At 36.0% G+C, this 18,931-nt stretch overlaps 1 protein-coding gene across 1 annotated transcript in view; it reads left to right on the forward strand.

Moving 5' to 3' along the window:
- Sema3c (semaphorin 3C) overlaps positions 1 to 18,931 on the forward strand; it is a 138,507-nt gene that overhangs the window by 97,132 nt on the left and 22,444 nt on the right. The window contains exon 12 of the mRNA XM_042684770.1: positions 4,505 to 4,727. Coding sequence (XP_042540704.1) covers positions 4,505 to 4,727 — 223 coding nt within the window. The remainder of the gene's footprint in view (positions 1 to 4,504; positions 4,728 to 18,931) is intronic.

The following is an 18,931-nucleotide window of genomic DNA, read 5'->3' on the forward strand; positions in this document are numbered from 1 at the left end:
GGCAGGTATGTTACTATTTAATAGAGTGGGTCAACATTATTATTTCATGTTTGAACATGTTAAAATACTATACTTAACAATATGGTTCTATGACTTAATACTTTGTTCCCATTGAGTGAGTTTGAGTGATGAGCTTCAGCAGTTTTCACAGTCTAACCTGAAGTTTGGCTTCAGATATCCCATGGATAGAAACATTGCTTTAGCAGCCCTTCTCAGCCTCCTTTTCAGAACAGTGAAGCTGTCCAGTTTTTTTTTCTTTTTCTTTACTAAGTCATTCTTTCCTCTCTCTCTCTCTCTTTCTCTCTCTCTCTCAATAGTGGGACTGAACTCAGTGCCTTGCACTGAAACACTTTAGACATGCCCACAGCCCTTTTGTTTTTAGTTTGATTTTCAGATAATATTTTGGATTATTTTCCCAGGCTCTCCAAACACCAGAATTCTCCTACCTCTGCTTCCCAAGTAGCTGAACACTCAGTTAGCAATCCATTAAAAATGTTTTATTGCTATTATAAAGGTGATATAAAGAGGAGGTGGAGTTACATAAGTCAGGTAAAGGGTACATTTCTTTTTGGCCAATGTCATCTCTTCCCTCATCATTCCCCATTTTTCCTTTCTATCCCTGCCCACAAGTTGTATAGTTCATTTTCAACATAATGTCCAATAAGGCCAAACAGTCCATTTTTAAGGTTATACTATTATTTACTGTCCCTTGGTCTTAAGGCTCTGAAAAAGAGCCTAACGCCCTTAAAAACAATATAATTTAATTGTTATTATTAAGGTGTTGTACACAAGGGTTATCATTTCATAATTCAGGTAATGAGTATGCTTTTTTTTGTGGACAATATCACCCTTCTTTCACATTCCCCCAGTTTCCCCCTCCCATCCCTGTCAACATAATGAAACCATGATTGCATTTGTTCATCCTCTCGCCCTCCCTTTCTGCCCTCTCTTTTGCCCCCTCCCCACTGCAAAAGGCAAAAGAAAAAATCAAAAGCAAAGACAAACACCACCAACACCACCACCAACACCACCAATAACAACAAACGCCGTGTTTCAATTTCTTGGAATTTATTTTGATAAATAGTATTTTGAATATTCAGAGGAGTTACACCTCTGAGTTCTTCCCCATGGGTATCTCTTAGTTTGACTGTTTATGTGTGAAGCCCTAGAGTCCTGTATAGGTTATCATTTTCAGTTACATTTTTAGATCTAGCTTCCAAATATGAGAGAAAACGTGTGCCATTTGTCCCTCTAGCTTGGCTTAGCTTAGTATGATTTTTTTTTTGGTTAGTCATTGGGCTTGAACTCTGGGCCTGGATGCTGTCCATCAGCTCTTCAGCTCAAGGCTAGTGCTCTAACACTTGAACCACAGCACCACGTCTGGTTTTCTGGTGGTTTATTGGAGATAAGAATCTCTTGGAGGCATAGAATTCCATTGTGCATATATACCACATTTTCTTGATCCATTCATCTACCGAGGGGCATCTGGGTTGGTTCCATATCTTAGCTATAGTAAAAAATGCTGCAATAAACATAGTTGGGCTGGTAGCTTTAATATGGTCTTGTTTGTGATCATTTGGGTAAATGCTGGGACATAGGGGAACTCTATGTAGAGTCTTTTGAGGAACCTCCATATTGCTTTCCAAAGTGGTTGAACAAGTTTACACTTCCACCAAAAATGTAGTAAGGTTCCCTTCTGTCCACATCCCCTCCAGCATCTGTTGTTATTAGAGTTCTTGATTATAGCCATTCTAATGGGGTGAGGTGGTATCTCAATGTTGTTTTAATTAGCATTTCTTTTATGGCTAGGGAGGTTAAGCATTTCTTCATGTGTCTATTGGCCATCCTTCTTTCCTCTTCAGAGAAGTTTCTCTTTAAGTCTTTAGCCCACTTATTTATTGGTCAGTTGTTTCTTTGAAGATTTGTTTTTGGGGAATCTAATTTTTTGAGTTCCAGGCATATTTTAGATATGAGACCCTTGTCTGTTCTATGGCTAGTGAAGATCTTCTCCAATCCGTGGGCTTTCTATTGATCTTGCTAGCTATGTCTTTGCCATGCAGAAGCTCTGCAATTTCATGCAATCCATTGGTCCAACCTTTCTTTGATTTGTTGTGTTTCTGCGTCTCTATTAAGAAAATTTCGGCCTGTACCCAGGAGACCTAGAGTTTCTCCTATTCCATCCTGTAATGTTTTCAGAGTGTCTGCTTTGACATGGAGGTCTTTGATCCAATTGGAGTTGATTCTGGTGCAGGGTGATATATAAGGATCTAGCTCTAGTTTTCTAGAAGTAGTTAACTAATTTTGCCAGCACCATTTACTGAAGAGGCTGTCTTTCTTCCTTTCTATTTTTTTAACTCCCTTATTGAAGATTAGATGGCTATATGTCTTTAGGTTCATTTCTGGGTTTTCAATTCTATTTCATTGGTCCTGGGGTCTGTTCTTGTGCCAGCCTCTATCAGAAAGAATGACATTGCCCCATTTGTTAGGAAATGGAAAGACCTGGAAAAAATTATATTAAGTGAAGTAAGCCAGGCCCGAAGAAACATAGGTCCCATGGTTTCCCTTATTTGCAATATCTAGTATATGTCTGAATCAAGCAGAAAAGGCCAGATAAGTTGATGTTAGGAGAATGAACCCCAAGATAAGTATTCAAATATTTTTTATTCCTTTCATGCAGTTGTTTCTAACATATTTATAAGATGATTTCTATGTTGCTTTGTATGTCCCTCCCCCACAGTATAACCCCTGCTTTCACTGTATTTGATGTTGGTATAATTTGTGGAGGGGAAGGGAAAAAACAAATCATTTAGCTAGGAATACAGGTGGACCCATTGCAACAATGAGATGTACAAGTCATTATGTCTAAAAACGAACTTCACAACTTTGGTGGAAGGGGGTAGGACCGAGGGAGGAGGAGGGAAGGAGTTTGGGAAGGGATGGAAAGGGGAAACAAAGAGGAGGCAACAATGCTTGCTAAGAAATGTACTCGTTATCTTGCCCATGTAATTGCAACTCCTCTGTACAGTATTCTCACAATAAAAATAAATAAATAAAAATAAAAAGAACTACCTTGCTACATAAAAATAAATAAATAATTATATTGAATAAATATTTTTTTAAAAAAAGAATCTCATGGCTTTTCCTGCCAGGGCTGCTTTGAACTGTGATCCTCAGATCTCCGCCTCTTGAGTAGCTAGGATTATAGGCATGAGCCATCAGCTCCTGGCAGCATGATTTGTTTTAGGTCCATCCATTTCCCTGTAAATGATGTACTTAAATTCTTTCTAATGGATATGTACCATTCCATAGCACATATGTGTTGCATTTTATTGATCCACTCATCTCTTGGAGAGCATCTGGACTGATTCCATAACTTCATTACTGTGAATAGTGCAGTAATGAACACATGTCTTTCTTGTATCCTGACTTGCAATTTCTGGGTAGATGTCCAAGATTGGTACTGCTGTGCAATAAGGAAGTTCTAAACTGCCTTCCAGAGTAGACATACTATGAACTCCGTTTTTATACAGACCTTTTACCAAAATCTTGGACCTGATATAATGATTGATATAATTTCCCCATCTACCTACTCTTGCATCTATCAAGTAACAGCTTACATGATAGAAGGAGAAATGTACAACGAAGACACTAGAAATTTGTATGTAATCTATTGTTCAATAAACTGCTGTGAAGAAAAATAGCAGATTAAAGCAACAGAAAATGAAGATAAATAGGAGGAGCTATTTTTATATTATCATCACCTTAAAGAACTAACTTGTAAACTAAGAACTGAATGAGGCATCATAAGGTACTGGAGGTGTGCTGGAGGATGAAGCTAAATGAGCAGCAGCAGGTGCCAAGAAGCAGGAAGGGAAATAAAGTTGAAATTCATGACAATTACGAACTTTCATGAGATGAAAGCCTCAGGCATATAGGCCAGTGTAGATTGTTGAGGTTCTATTCTAAATCCAGACATGACTGGAGTCTTTTCTAGTGAAGATTTTCAGATCTCGTTTAATACATTCAATGGAAGAACCAACTTCTGAGATCACACTAAGGAAGGTAAAACAGATGAAATAAAAATAGTAACAAAAAACTCTTGTACAATATGATTTTGATTTAGTTTAATAAGTCACCATCTAATAAAGTTTAACCAATGGCAACATTAGATTGTGTCCACAAGTTTTTATTTTCCAATGACATCAAAAAAAGTTATAGAGAAAAGGGGAAATTTATATCACATGCAAAAGCATTAGCTCCTCTGAAAACAAATTGGATAGGATAAGTAAACTTTGCTTCCATCAATTATCTAACTCCTTGAAGGAGTAGGATTTCACATTAATTTTCTACAGATGGCATGCAGAGGGACAAGCTGTTTATTTACTCTTCAGCGGATAGTAAATATACCTAAAGCAATTGGAGCTTCTGTTTTGAGAAGAAGGCTTTCAATAATTATTAAAATGAACTATTATATTAATTTACTTCCTCAAAATATATTTTTTAGTGTCCAGGAGGAGCATTTACACCCAATATGCGAACCACCAAAGAATTTCCAGATGATGTTGTGACTTTCATCCGGAACCACCCTCTCATGTACAACTCCATCTACCCCATCCACAGAAGGCCTTTAATAGTTCGTATAGGCACCGACTACAAGTACACAAAGATAGCTGTGGACAGAGTCAGTGCTGCCGATGGTAGATACCATGTCCTGTTTCTTGGAACAGGTGAGTCAAACTACACTTCAAAGATTGTGTTCCAATATAGGTGGTAAGTTAGGACCTTTGTATGGAGAGCAAAATGCCTCTCATATTTCCTTTGTCTGGAATTCAGAAAGCTATTTAAACCTTTTGGTGACTGTTTTCACATGTGTAAATGAAGCTAATAAAATAAATTATGTATTTGTTGTGAGAAATGAGTTTGTCAATGTTAAATAGCTGGAAGAGTTCCTGATACCTAAGTAAAATATAGGAATATTATATTTTTATTATATTATATAATATATGATATTATACTCAGATCATATTATACATATATAATATGAGCTGAATTGAGGACAGGAAAGATTTTGGGGGAGGGGTTGCAGTCGTGGGGAGTGAATTCTGGGCGAGGGCGCTGTCCCTCAGCTCTTCAGCTCAAGGCTAGCACTCTACCACTTCAGCCACAGCACCCCTTCTGGCTTTTTTCTTTTTGCTTATGTGGTGCTGAGGAATCAAACCCAGGGCCTTATGCATGCAAGGTAAATGCTCTACCACTGAGCCACCTTCCCAGCCCCAGGAATGATATTTTTGAAGCAAAGGAAATTTTGTGACTTCTTGATCAACACTTGGGATCCATTTTCTAAGGATATTGTTGAAGATAATGATAGATAACAGGTTCTGTATAACATTTGGAAATGAATTGAACTCAAATATAGGTATATTGTTAGGCAATATTAATTTGGCAAGTTTAATATATCCACAATTGTCAATTCTAATTGTCAAATTACTTTATCTGAAGTTAAATAAAAATACCTTTGGTCACAGAGATTTACAAAATATGCAAAGATTAATCATGTTGTTGTTGTTGCTGTTTAATGTACTGCTTCTCAAAGTGGTGTTCTCAGACCAGCAAAATCAGTACCACTAAAACCTATAAGAAATATTCTATTTCTAGGCCCCACCCAGGAATGCTAGAGGTGAGACACAGCATTTTATGGTTAATAAGTCTAGGAGGTAGTGATGATTCATCCTAAAATCTGAGAACCAATAAAAAAATGTAATAAAACCTTAGCTATCTGCCTAAGCAAGTAGCTAATACTATATTTCTTTGTTTAATTTTTTTCCCATAGATATCAGGTCTTCTAGCTTAACTTCATTTTTGTGAATAACAGAATTTCACATAGCTCTTACTACAGTAATAAAATCACCTCTAAGTTTTCCTACTGAAATATCAGACCTACTCCAAGAAACCTGCTACTCTCTCTTCTAATTTAGGAAATAGACTCACTTGTCTGTAAAAGTCATTATACAATATGGCAGCAATGGAATACGTATTTTGCATTAAATGGTGAATTGAACTCAAGTTTCAGTCAGCTTAGTAATGTGGTTTTACTTTTTCTTGGCTAAACAAATCTCAAATCTGCTTTTCTTATAAAGTTTCTTTTATCCCTATTTATTCTTTGAATTCAAAGCTCACAATTCTAATTCTCACATCATCTCAGCTGGAAATTTCAGAGATAGAGACTGTTCTAACATCTGGCAACCTCACCCTGGCTCCTCTTGGGTCAGTTTTCATTGGTTCTTCTTCAATTCCCCAACCATCTGAGTCCTAAGCCCTTCTTTCCAGTCTGACCACACGTAATTGCTCGAAGCTATTCTTCCAGGTCCAAGCCTTTGGGTATTATTATTGTTGTTGTTATGATTGTTGCTATTATAATTATGTTTTTAATCACCTTATATTTTCCCTTTTCATTGTCATTACCATGCCTAGTTTGTTCTTTGAAAGAATCTCATTAAATTTTACCTAGAATGGCTTGAAACCATAATTTAATCTCTGTCTCTCAGGCAATTAGGATTACAGGAATGAGCTACTGGGCCTAGCTGTTCCAACTTTGGTTCCACACCAAGTCTTGATTTGATAAAAATAATAATTAAAAAATACATACACATCTTCACTCACTACCACTTCTACATTATTGCTGATTGTGTCAGTGACTTGGTAGTTTTCTGATAAGACATGCCATTCTTTAAACCACTGAAATACTATATGTGCTTTTCCTTGCAACATTAAGTATTGTGGGTTTCTGCTTCTTACACCCATGTATCAACTAATTCCAGCCTTCTCCTGGTCATTCTTTTTTCAGTCGCTGCCTTGTCTTCTTTCTGCTCATAAATGTGGGAACCTGTATTCAGTGTTTCTGTCCATGACCACTCTTTTAATATATTCTTTGATCACTTAATTTATTCATCTGGCTTTAATTATTTTGCACAAACAATTCAAAATGCCTGTCATTAATCCTTGCAGGCTCAATATTGGATTTACAATTTACTAGTATATAACATGTATTGTATAACCCATTAACATTTTAAACAATATGCTCCAAGCTAATTTATTCTCTTCTACGACTCAAGCCAGAACTTAATCCAATCTTGCATATTTGTATTCATTGCTACACTTTACTCTTAAGCTCTACTCTCTGTCCTTGATAGGTAATTTCTCTGTAGGCATATCACAGGACTGCATTAGCTCAATACATATTTGTCAAGGTAAATTAGAAATTTAACAATGTCCATTGTTACTCATGTAATAGAATGAATTCATAAATGCCTGTGAAAGCATTTATCTTCATTTGCATACAAGATGCATTCTCCTAACAAGTAGGCTCCATGCAAATGAGCCTAAACAATTGCTTTTAGTTAGACACTGATCAGATCAGACAATGTACTTTGCATTTGAAAAAAAACTATTTTTTTCTTCAAATCCAAGTAATAATTTAGGGCCTTACATCAACCTAATATCTTATATTACCAAGTAATGATTCTTGCTTTTTTTCTTTACCTTTTGTAGTCTGACTTAAAGTTGAACTTGGATAGCATAGTCAGATTGTTAGTTTCATTTTTGTTTTTGTTTTTGTTTTTGTTTTTCTACCTTAGGGAAACTTTTTTTTGGGGGGGGGGGTCCGGTCGGGACACCTGAACTCTGGGCCTGGGCACTGTCCCTCAGCTCTTCAGCTCAAGGCTAGCACTCTGCTCTACCACTTGAGCCACAGCGTCACTTCTGGCTTTCTATTTTTTGCTTATGTGGTGCTGAGGAATCAAACCCAGGGCCTTGAGCATGCAAGGCGAGCACTCTATCACTGAACCACCTTCCCAGCCCTACCTTAGGGAAACTTTTCTGCATGGGGTTTTCAATCTCTTAAGACTGTTCTGCAATGTTTATGTAGATAGCAGACAGTAAAAAAATGTGCTTTTGCTCTAATCTTTTGGCTTTTCTTGCTGCATAACTTGCTGGCACCTTTACAAAGTTATCTATATTGATCTTTAAACACTTGTGCCATTTTTTGAAACAATGTTTAGGCATATGTGTTTAATTATAGTGGAAAAATTCACTAATATTTGCTTACAAAGCTTCAAGACTGTTTTGATAATTCTATCTCAATAGAAAAGTGTGTGCTAGAGCAGTGTCTCTGTCAGTAGTGTCTTTATGGAGAGATTGCATTATACCAACTTCACTAGTTTATCCACATTGTCCTATAAGACTGAATTACCATTTCTAATCAGTGATTTCTATTTATCCAAAATTCTAACAAGAGGATATTGGTGTAAAATAATTGGTAGTAGGGGGTTAGAAAGGTGGCTCAGTGGGAGAGTGCTTGCCTTGCATGCCTGAAGCCCTGGGTTCGATTCCTCAGCACCACATAAGCAAAAAGGAAAAAGCCGGAAGTAGCGCTGTGACTCAAATGGTAGAGTGCTAGCCTTGAGCTAACGACCTGAGGGACAGCGCCCAGGCCCAGAGTTCAAGGCCCACAACAGGACCCCAAAATAAATAAATAAATAAATAATAAAATAATTGGTCGTAACATGCTTTTTTTTTTTTTTTTTAAGAATTCAAACCTTTTCTGAAATGGCTCTTGGGCAATCACAGGCTACTGTCCAACAATCTATTAGCTTTTTGTATCTAAATGGGAGAATATATCATTTCTTCGGAATTGCCAAATCTCTAAAAACATTTTTAAAGACTTCTTTCACTGTTATAAACAATGATTCTCCACTTGTTCACATGGAGGGAAGTTTCTTTTTCACTCAAGGCTGGCACCCTACCATTTGAGCTACACCTCCACTTTCTAAGGAAGGCTTTTGTCATAGCTTCCTTCCTTCTGTGTCATCAAGAAATTTTTAGGGGGATTGGGGAAATCATCAGTCATCAAGAAAGCATGTGACAAGTTCATTGGCGTGCAAAAAGGATATTATGTAAGTTTATTTGACGTAAATATTATGAATAATTTTGTAATTAAAAGCATCCCCATGGGTAGTTGTGTGGGCTTAGTGCCTTGTAACTGTGATAATTAGTGTCAATAGTGAGTTTAACTCTAGCTAAGACTGAGATGCTGATAAATTGGCCTTCCATTCTCATTGGAATGCCTCAGATTATAGTTTATGTATTGCCAGATAATGAACAGAGTAATCCAACAAATAAATGAAAAAAAGAAAGGAAAGGGGGAAGGAGGGAGGGAAGAATGGATAGAGAAAGGAAAAGAGGAAGGAAAGAAAAAAGGAGGGAGGAAGGAATGACAGAATTGGAAGCCAAGATGGAATGAAAGACGAAAGAACGAAGAAAAAGGGGAAGGTGACAGAAGTGGTCATTGGCATTTAACTTTTACTTCTCTGTACATTATCAATATCTGGTCTAAGAGTGATCTGAGTATGTAACCTATGGAACAAATCTGGGCAAGTGTATACTATATACACTAAGAATATTGTTTTATATTGGAAATGGTTAAGATACACAGAAGAAGAATATTTTGCAAGTAATAAAAATTAGGACTTAGGTTTCACTGTTCATAAAGCTTTCTTAAAACTCAATCACACCCATTTCTTGTTCATGTACTAAGTAAGGTTGGTTTTGTGCTGCACAGAAAGACTTGAACAGGAGCCACTGAATCCTCAATGCACAAGGCCTAAAGTAGATTACGTTTGACTGTTTTGGTCTATACATGTAAAAGTAAAAATACAGCAAAGAAATAACCGGTTTCTAATTTGAGGAGATAATATAGGAATGCATAATATTTCCCATAATAAATCATTCTACTTTTATTCTGAATTTTAGAAAGCTTGCTATGTTATTGAATTTTTAGCTAGAAGCTAAATTACTTATTTTCTCACTCCTTCCTAAGACAGATCATATATTTAAAATACATACACAAACATACATATAAAAATCATGGCTTTGTTTTATTCTGTATTATTTGCTTAGTTTCTTTTCTTAATCTTTAGGGCAGATGTAAAAGATCAGGAGAGGACTCTCATGGGATTAGCATTTCTATTTTAACTTTGCCACCTACTGCTTATTACCAGGCCAATTGCTCAGAGCAAACTCTAATGCATAAGCCCAGAGATTTTCGTCTGTTTTCCTTTTGCTTCTGGAGTTGGGAAAATATTTAAGTCTTTGGGTCAGGTTCAAGCATATTCTGTCAAATTTTTATTTTAGTGCTACCCATGAATCAGAATGACATGTGGTTTTTTATGGAATAATGGAGAGTATTCTTATGAATGGGTGTTAAAGTTTTAGGGTGATTTAATATCATTATGAATTTTTAATGTAGGGTCAATATCTGTGGTGCTCTGCCAAAATTCTTACATGGCATCTACAATTTCATGCTTCTTATTAGCTTCCGTTTAACTGGGTGAGTACTAAGTTGGAAGCTGGCTCCAGTTAAGTCTTTTGAAAGTGTGGAAGTTTGAAGTTTGTGCCACATTTGTGACTAAGCCTTAACATGCTTGACTGGTAGTGTTGGAGGAAAACTGGCTTCCTGGTAAGTACAGTCCTGCCAGTTGAAGCTCTAAGAAATGGCACACTTAATGATCTTCAGAGCCAGGAATTCTGATTTTAAAGACCCTAAAATACTCCAGGCAAAATGTAGTACATTAGAGTTTGGGAACACTACTGTCAGTTGGAATCTGTGCCTGACTACCTTTTTAAATATGATGTCTACATTTTCCCTTTGCTTAGAAATAAGGAACAAATGCCTTTCCAAGTCACTCAATTTTAAAAAAAAAAAATAACATTGTGGGTCACTGCTTTGCAAAGCTGAATCTGAAAACTTCTGAGAGTTTTCCATGGGCTGTACAAGGATTTTCACAGCAGGCAATACTAATTTAACTGTGTAGAATGATGGCTGAACTGATCGAAGGAAAATCATAACTAATGGGATCCTGGCTGCCCGATCAGGTATGAGGTAGTGCAGAAGGCCATTTAAGAAAGATCATGATGTCCAATCCAGAGAGAAATATTCTCAATTAATTTACACCTTAAAGAGAGATTTACTTGAAAGGCATATATGGTTAATCTCAAGACAATTATTTCTAAAAGCAAACTCTTTTTAATATTACTCTTCAGAGATCTTTCTTTTAAAGTTAGCATAAAGTCTATTCTCCTATAATGCTTACATAAACTGCACTCTTGCCAGATGTTCAAGTTACCCATTTATTTAGTACTGTGCTCATAAATAAGCATGCTTCAGTTTCTGGAATGTGTTGTTATTGTTATAATGTAATATATGATTTATCTCATTCAACCCTCCTACTTATTTTCTGAGACACAAGGAACCTAAGTGGCTTGGGGCACTAGTATTGTTCTGATATAGTCCTTGATCTACATTCAATATCTAAGCTATTGAATTGTTCAAAGTAGCTCTTAAATAGCCATTCTTTGAATGCGTGAATGAGTTGTCCTCATTATTCAGCACTGTATTCAGATGGAATTTTAGATACATTAAGGTCATGCCAATATATAGTTTATGTTAAGTCAGATATGAATATTTTCTGTCTTATTTTACTTTCTGATCATCTGTCTTCTTCAAAGTCCTAACTCACTGGCTATACTACTTATATTTTTTTTTCCTTTAACTAAGGTAATTCCATTTGCATTTTATCATTTTGCTCTAAAGGCAGTATTATTGTTTGTTCTATGCACATCAGAAGATGCCACTAATGGACTGACTCTCAACACCCACTATTGGTATTCCTTTAAGTGCTATCACTTAACCCATCTACTTGCTGTCACCACATCTTACATGTGAACAAGATGACAGAAAAACTGGTTAAACTGTGTCTTGAAACACACTGGATTCTTCTGTGTAAACTAACCTAACTTTTCTAGAATTAAGCTTGTAAATCTGATGCATGTTGTGTGTATTATATTCTATTAAGAAGTGGAGGTAAATACTTTTAGTGATACAGAAAGGAAGCATAGATGAAGTAGCATTTCATTTTGATTTTTTTCAGGTTATCATTAAATTTCTACATGTTTACAGTTTGTTTAAGATAGAAAGTATGTATGTATCGAAAATGCATCACATATTCACCAAAAAATACACACAGAAAACTTTCTGTCATGCTTCTCTTAAGTAATTCAAATGGAATCTTTGTGGGTGATTGATAGACTTGGTAAACTTGCGTATTCGCAATGAAATGGTGCTTTTCAGCAAGAAGAGAAATGGAGTGATTTGCTCTGTACCATTGGCTCCTTGACTATTTAATCACCAACCTTTCTGTAGAGGACTTGAGAACCACTACAGTGAAAGCTCAGTCCTGCATGCTGCCTCTACTTAACTTCTACTTACAGGAGTGTAAGGCAATTTTTGACCCCAGTGACATTAATTTATGAAGCCTATTGTCTGTGTGTCAAGAATGAATAGCCACACTCTGGTTTTGTTCTTGATGGGCTGCCAAGTTTCCCTGGGGTGGACTTGGCAGCCTTTGTCCCCTCACAAGAGTGTGTAGCCTCCCTTTCCTTCCGCCAGGGAGGCTGTCCCTCTGTGACTACTGCAAGGCCTCTGTAGCTCTCAGTTGGGGTGGCTTGTGTGCAAAGCTAGCTTTAATTATTTTTCTTTATTTTTCTGGGAAAAGTTCAGATTTTAGAAAATGGAAGGAAATGTTTCATTGTAGAATGCTAAATCTAGCATGAATTGGAACAAAAGAATTTTAAATGAATTTTTGAGATGAATCCATTCATTAGCATCACGTGTCTAATTTGGCTAAGTTACACACTTGTTTTCTCTTCCACTAAGGCAGTATAGAACAATGAACCCCTCGATTTCTGCTTTCTAAATTCTAGAATATCCAAAAAAGGAATAGAATTCTAGAAGTTTTCCTTTTAGTGCAGTGAGACTGTTGCTATAGTCTTAAGAACCTCTAAGGTAATTAATACTTACTGTTCAAAGAATCTAAATTGGGGATAATTTGTTTATGACTGCAATATGAAAATAAGCAGCTTTTGCATGCTAGTTTAATGCATTCTTCTCCAAAGATTTTCAAAAAATAAAAATAATTGTAATAATCTAAAAATTCTGGATTTCTGCTAATTAATCACAAAGATGAGATGGTATGTGTTAAAATGAGCTTATCAATGAGTACATAGAAACATGGAAATAGCTATATTATTAAACAACAATGTGACATATCCATTCAGTAGAATTTACAGAGCCTACTTAATGGCTATGATTTAGAAAGAAGAAAAGCAGCATCATTGTCCATTAATGAAGTTACAGTAAGTACAGTGAAGGCAAAGCAATCTAATTCAATTCATGTTTATTGAATGTCAGAATAGCTGCTTGATACACCTTTTTGATCATTTTTTTAATTTGCTACATAAAAATGTTCCACAAAATTATTGTCTTAGATTATCCATATTTCTTTTCTACTAGTTTCCATGGATGATAGCTGACCTGTCCTCTCAAGTCAGAGTCTCATAACATTTTGTCAGTGTAGTCAGGCCACATCTCTTTTTGAACTCATGGTCACCTTCTAGACTCACACACATTTTGCAAAATTAAATTTCTTGGTGCCTTAGCTCTTTTAGGAACGTATAATTCCCTGTCAGAAGGATATCTTTATAGGCTATTCAAAATAAGCTGCTTGCCTAAGTCAGGCAGTCCCTCAGTCTATTAATACAGTGCCTCATATGATGTAGCATAGTAATAGCACTGGCATACAATCAATCGCTTTTGCACCTTCTTTTGGTTACAACCAAATTACATGTTCTACCTGCAAGGAAGGATTTATACAAGGTGTGACTCATTAGAAGTTACCTTAAAGTGTGTTGGCCATATTACCCATCATACTGTATATATGTATCCATGTATATTTTATACAAGTCCCTTTGACAATGTTGTGGGAGACAGATTCAGAAGAGAAAGGAGAAAGAGGACTTCTTATGGCATAAGCATGAAATTATTAAAACAGAGTTATAAGTAGGATGTTGAGAGGAACTATCCAGTTTCAGAACTATTTAGGAAAAAGAACGGACTTGGTGGTAACAAATCCATTGGTGCCTTGATGTGAAGATTTATAGCTTTGTAAATCAGTGCAAATGGGTATCTTTGGCTGAGTAGAGTAATAAAAAATGAGCAAGCAGTTTTCAAAAGTCATCAGAGACCAAATCCAAGATATCATATCTAATTATAATATCAAACTATAAAATCTCATTAAAACCTCATAGTAGTGGTGAAGATTGGCAAAAAGTTTTACCCAACCTCCTACAACAAGTGTTGGAAAATCATTAAGATATAGTCCATTGCTCTCAACCAATCCACCTCTTCTTCCTGTCATTAAAATGATGAGCACTCAAGGACAGTAAAAGTCACACACTTTACCCATGAAATTCTTCAGTTGACAACTCAGAGCAGCACTAGCCACCAGGTGTCCCTGAGTACTACATGACAATAGATTGGCTAGGGGCTGGCCTGGCATGACCATCTCACAAGCTCTGCTCTCCTATGATTCAATTTAATCACTAATCCCCAGATCCCACAATTATTCAATCACTAAAGACACAAGTTCCACAGGTTTAATTTCTTGATATCAGGCCCAGTTCAGGAAATTGTGTGTGTGTATATGTGTGTGTGTGTGTGTGTGTGTGTGTGTGTGTGTGTGTGTGTGTGTGTGTGTGAGTTATGAAGCTTGAACTCCAGGCCTAGACCCTGTGTGAGTTTTTGCTCAACGCTAGCACTCTGTCTCTTGAATTACAGCTCCACTTCCAGCTTTTTGGTGGTTAGTTGTAGATAAGAGCTTCACAGATTTTCCTGCACAGCCTGGCTTCAAACTGACTGCAATTCTTAGATCTCAACCTCCTGAATAGCTAGAGTTTCAGATATGAGCCACTGTTACCTGGCTTCAGGATAGAAAACATTTCTTCCTTATACAGGTAAAAAGTGACTGGAATGGGAAATTCTCCAGGGATCTCTTCTCCTTTCTCTCCTCTCAGTGGGTGTGTTGTAGCTGTTTCAGAAATCCAAAGACTCAAACACATTGCCACCAAACTTTAAAGACTCACAGTGAAGGTAGTGCCATTTAGACGAATGCATATAAAAAGATATATTAAGGTTAAAAAAAACCTCATCATAAACAACTGAGGTGGAATTATTATGCCCTTTTTACTGTTTGTGTTCAATGAGAATTTGAGAGATTAAATTGTTTAACATTGTGAGCTTTTGGAAACAGTTTTGAAATGCAAGCCCAAGTCTCACACTTGATTGAAGATTTGGTGGTCTATCCAGAAGGATAAGTCAAAGAGGGTACACTTCACCATAGAGGGCTGTGCTTGAGATAGAGATACGAGAGTCATTTGCAATGTAGGTGTTAGTTGAGTTCATGACAATGCCTGAAGTCAGTCCAGGAGACTCTGATGATAAGGAAATTAACACGGAGAGTTCATTGAAGGGCTGAAAAAAAAATAGATAGAGGAGAGAGCATGAAAGTAAGTGGAAGAATACAAGGAAGTAACATCGCGATGGCCTTAACAGGGAGCTGAAGAGTAGCCATCACCTGTGGCCCCATTGTATCAGAGGGCCTTTGTACCGTGCCACTTTCCATATCATCCTGTCTTCTCACACGCTAATGTTTGAAGACATACTGGACAATCCTAACATTAGTTGAGAGTTTTCAAAAATTGTGTTACATAATAATTTGTTAAAATACAATATGCAGGTAATTGGTCTATAATGTTGCCTACATTTGAGTACACACTCTGATAGGAAGATCTGAAAGAAAAATGGAAGAAAGAATAAACAGAAGGAAGGGAGGAAAGGGAGAGAATAAGGAGAGGGGAAGGAAGGAAGGAAACAAAGAAAAAGAAGCAACTTTAGCGATATATAGATAAATATGCTTATAGTATTGGAAACATTTCCTTTGCTCTGAAACTATACTGATGCACTCATGTACAAGAAGAGTAAATGAATATTTTTATAACACAAGCAGAAGAAGAATAAGGAAGGACAATGTCCTCCCATGGAGGTTAACATTGGTGATATTCTTGAGTTTACACGAAGATTGACATAGGTTGTCTGACTTATTTTGAGCAGCTTTGCCAAGTGTATAAGGCAACTTCATTATCTATATTTTGTAGAGAGGGAAGAAAATTGCATGCTACTTACTGGGCTTGGTTATGTATAAATAGAATGATATATTATAAAATTATATATTAAAAATCAAAATTTTACATGCATGAAGACACACATATAGAATTTATGTTTTATATATGTGTGTGGTTCACTCAGCGGCACTGTAGCACCTGCTCTACCTGGGCTGGTGAGGAACAGCACTCATGAGTACTAAGTGCATCACCATCACAATACAGTCTCTCACATACCCAGCACAATACATTCTCTTCCTAAGGTAATTAAGGTATTAAGAGAGTGGTTTGAACCAGGCTCTCTTGAAGCTTTACACTCTAATATCTGGAGAAAAACAAAACAATACTTTGATTTCAAATATTTAACTATATTTCTTCAATCATTTTTATTCAGCTAAGTTGCATATGCTTATTGTAAACAACTGAGAAAGATAGATTTTAATTAAGGAAAAAAAGGAAGTGTAGTTTATATTCTCTTGTTTGAAATCAAACATTTCAGCATTTCGGCTTTTGAACAAGAAAAGGTAGTATTTGCACATTCAAAATGCCTACAGACGCTTGGACCACACCCATGACAATACAACACACAGTGTTTTTTCTACAGGGCAACATAAAAATCTTCAAACCATGAGTAATGAGTAAAGAACATAAATAGTTTCAAGTCAGTGCCAGTCAGGTTTTATAACCAAATTAGTTCAAGTCAGCATGGAGTTTAAAATAACAGATATTTTAAAATGATAAAGCCCTATAAATGTTGAGGTTGGAAATAGGGATAAAAGATAATTAATGAGTCACTTAAAAAATAGAGACTAATCCCTTATTCATAATAAGAATTATATAATCTTTATACTGATTTTCTTACATTCCATGAGATATCACAAATAGCTCAATTTGACTTTTTTTTTTTTGAGGGAGGAAAATTTTCCTTTACTGTCACTTAAGGTGCTGATTCTGACTGGCTGGCATTTATTTTATTAAAGGAGGTCCTTGGTGGGAGGGGTTGATGTTGTTTGAGGAGGACTCCAGGCTCTTGGGAACTTTGGTCTCTGCCATCCTTAGGAGGAAGCATCAGTCAGCATTGTCTTGTGTCAGCATTTATCAGACTTAAGAAAGTTCCCAAATGTTCATCTTTATTCCAGTCAGTGCTCACAGGAAGAGGTCATATCTGCTTTTGTTATTCGATCCTATGAATCTCATTTTGCACTTTGTGATGCTTTGCTTTTGAGTAGAAGACTAAAAGATATTTAGGGGGATCTCATTATGTGGCCCAAGGTGGCTTCAGGCTTTTGGTCTTGTGACCACTGCCCTTTGCAGGTATAAATACCACTAGGCCTGGCTCTAAAAGATACTTTTAAGCAATTCTTCCAATGCAAGGATCTATATAGAACACATTTCACAGCTTTTCTGCCTTGGAAAATGATAATTAGTATTTTCATTTATAAAATATATATGAAATATTTATATCTCTAGATAAAGAATTCTGAGTCTTTTTCAAAAATTAAAAATATTACTTCATTATTTTTGAGCCCTCTTGTTTTACATAGAACGCTACCAATCATTGTGGCAAAGTGTCTTTTTACTCTTGATACTGCCAAAGACTTTTTTTCTTTCCTTTGCCATTCATTTTTAGCTATTTTCATATGTGTACTGTCTTGCCTCTTTATATTTATTATATTGTTCTTAATGAATTATTGTATCTATACTGTATTATTTTTCATCAATTTTTGAGAGGTTTTGGCTGGCATTACTTCAAATTCCTCCTGCATTAGGATATTCTTTTAAAATGAGGCCATTCAATCATACCCACAGCCCAAGAGGCTGTTCACTCCATCTTCTTTTCTCTTCTTCCTTCCTTCCAATTTAATAAGTTCTTATTGGTCTATTTCTAACTTCATTGACTTTATCTGTTTTCAACCCCAACTTGCTAGCCTTCACTTCAGCCCATAATATTAATCTTTTATTTATAGCTATTATAGTTTTAAATCTAATATTTCTAATTTTTAAATGGTTGTTACTCCTTTGTTACCCTGTTTACTCTTTAATATCATTCTTTCCTTTAAGTTTTGAAAAGAAAAAAAATTTTAATTCCTTGAATATATTTAGCTCTTCATTAAAGTTATTTTTTAGTAAGCTGAACATCTGCTTTATCTTAACTTCTTTATCCTTTTTTCATGCTTGGCCATATTTTCTTTCTCTTTGTTTATGTGTAACAAATTTGGTTCTTAAATGTTAGACAATTCTGTTTACTTTGTTTAAATAGTACTATCGTTTCAATAATGATATTGTACTAGGTGATAGCCTCAATCATATTTGATCTCTTTTTAACTGTTCATCAGAATGTATATGCTTAAATAAATCACTTCAGTTTCTCAAGAATCCAACTCTAAACTTTCTCTTCCATCAGGTCTTGGTCATACATTTTGTGAACCTCTGAAAAGCTCAGCTTTGCTTTTGTCAGCTGGATATGAACAATCCTTACAAGTTGTTAATGAAATCTGAATGCAACCAGAACTCTAATCTCAGCCAACATTAGTTTACCCATTGAATTGATGAGATAATGATTCATTATTTTGCCTCTTGCCTGAGCAGCTGCAAACTCTTAAGCCTGGGTGCTCTCATACTCTGTTAAGATTTGCCCAGTACTCAGGATGTGGGCACCCATGCTGGACAGTTCTTTTCCTCTCTTTGCTCCATGAATTCATTTCCTTCTTTGCTCCAGACACTTATATAAACTTCTTCATCTCAAGTGAGACTTCTGTGCTCAACTTGAACATTAACTCCCTGAACCTCCATTGGAACACAGTCCACAGGTGGTTGTGAT

This window comes from Dipodomys spectabilis, unplaced genomic scaffold (genome assembly GCF_019054845.1).
Source record: "Dipodomys spectabilis isolate Male_0828 unplaced genomic scaffold, ASM1905484v1 ptg000089l, whole genome shotgun sequence".
Lineage (NCBI taxonomy): Eukaryota > Metazoa > Chordata > Mammalia > Rodentia > Heteromyidae > Dipodomys > Dipodomys spectabilis.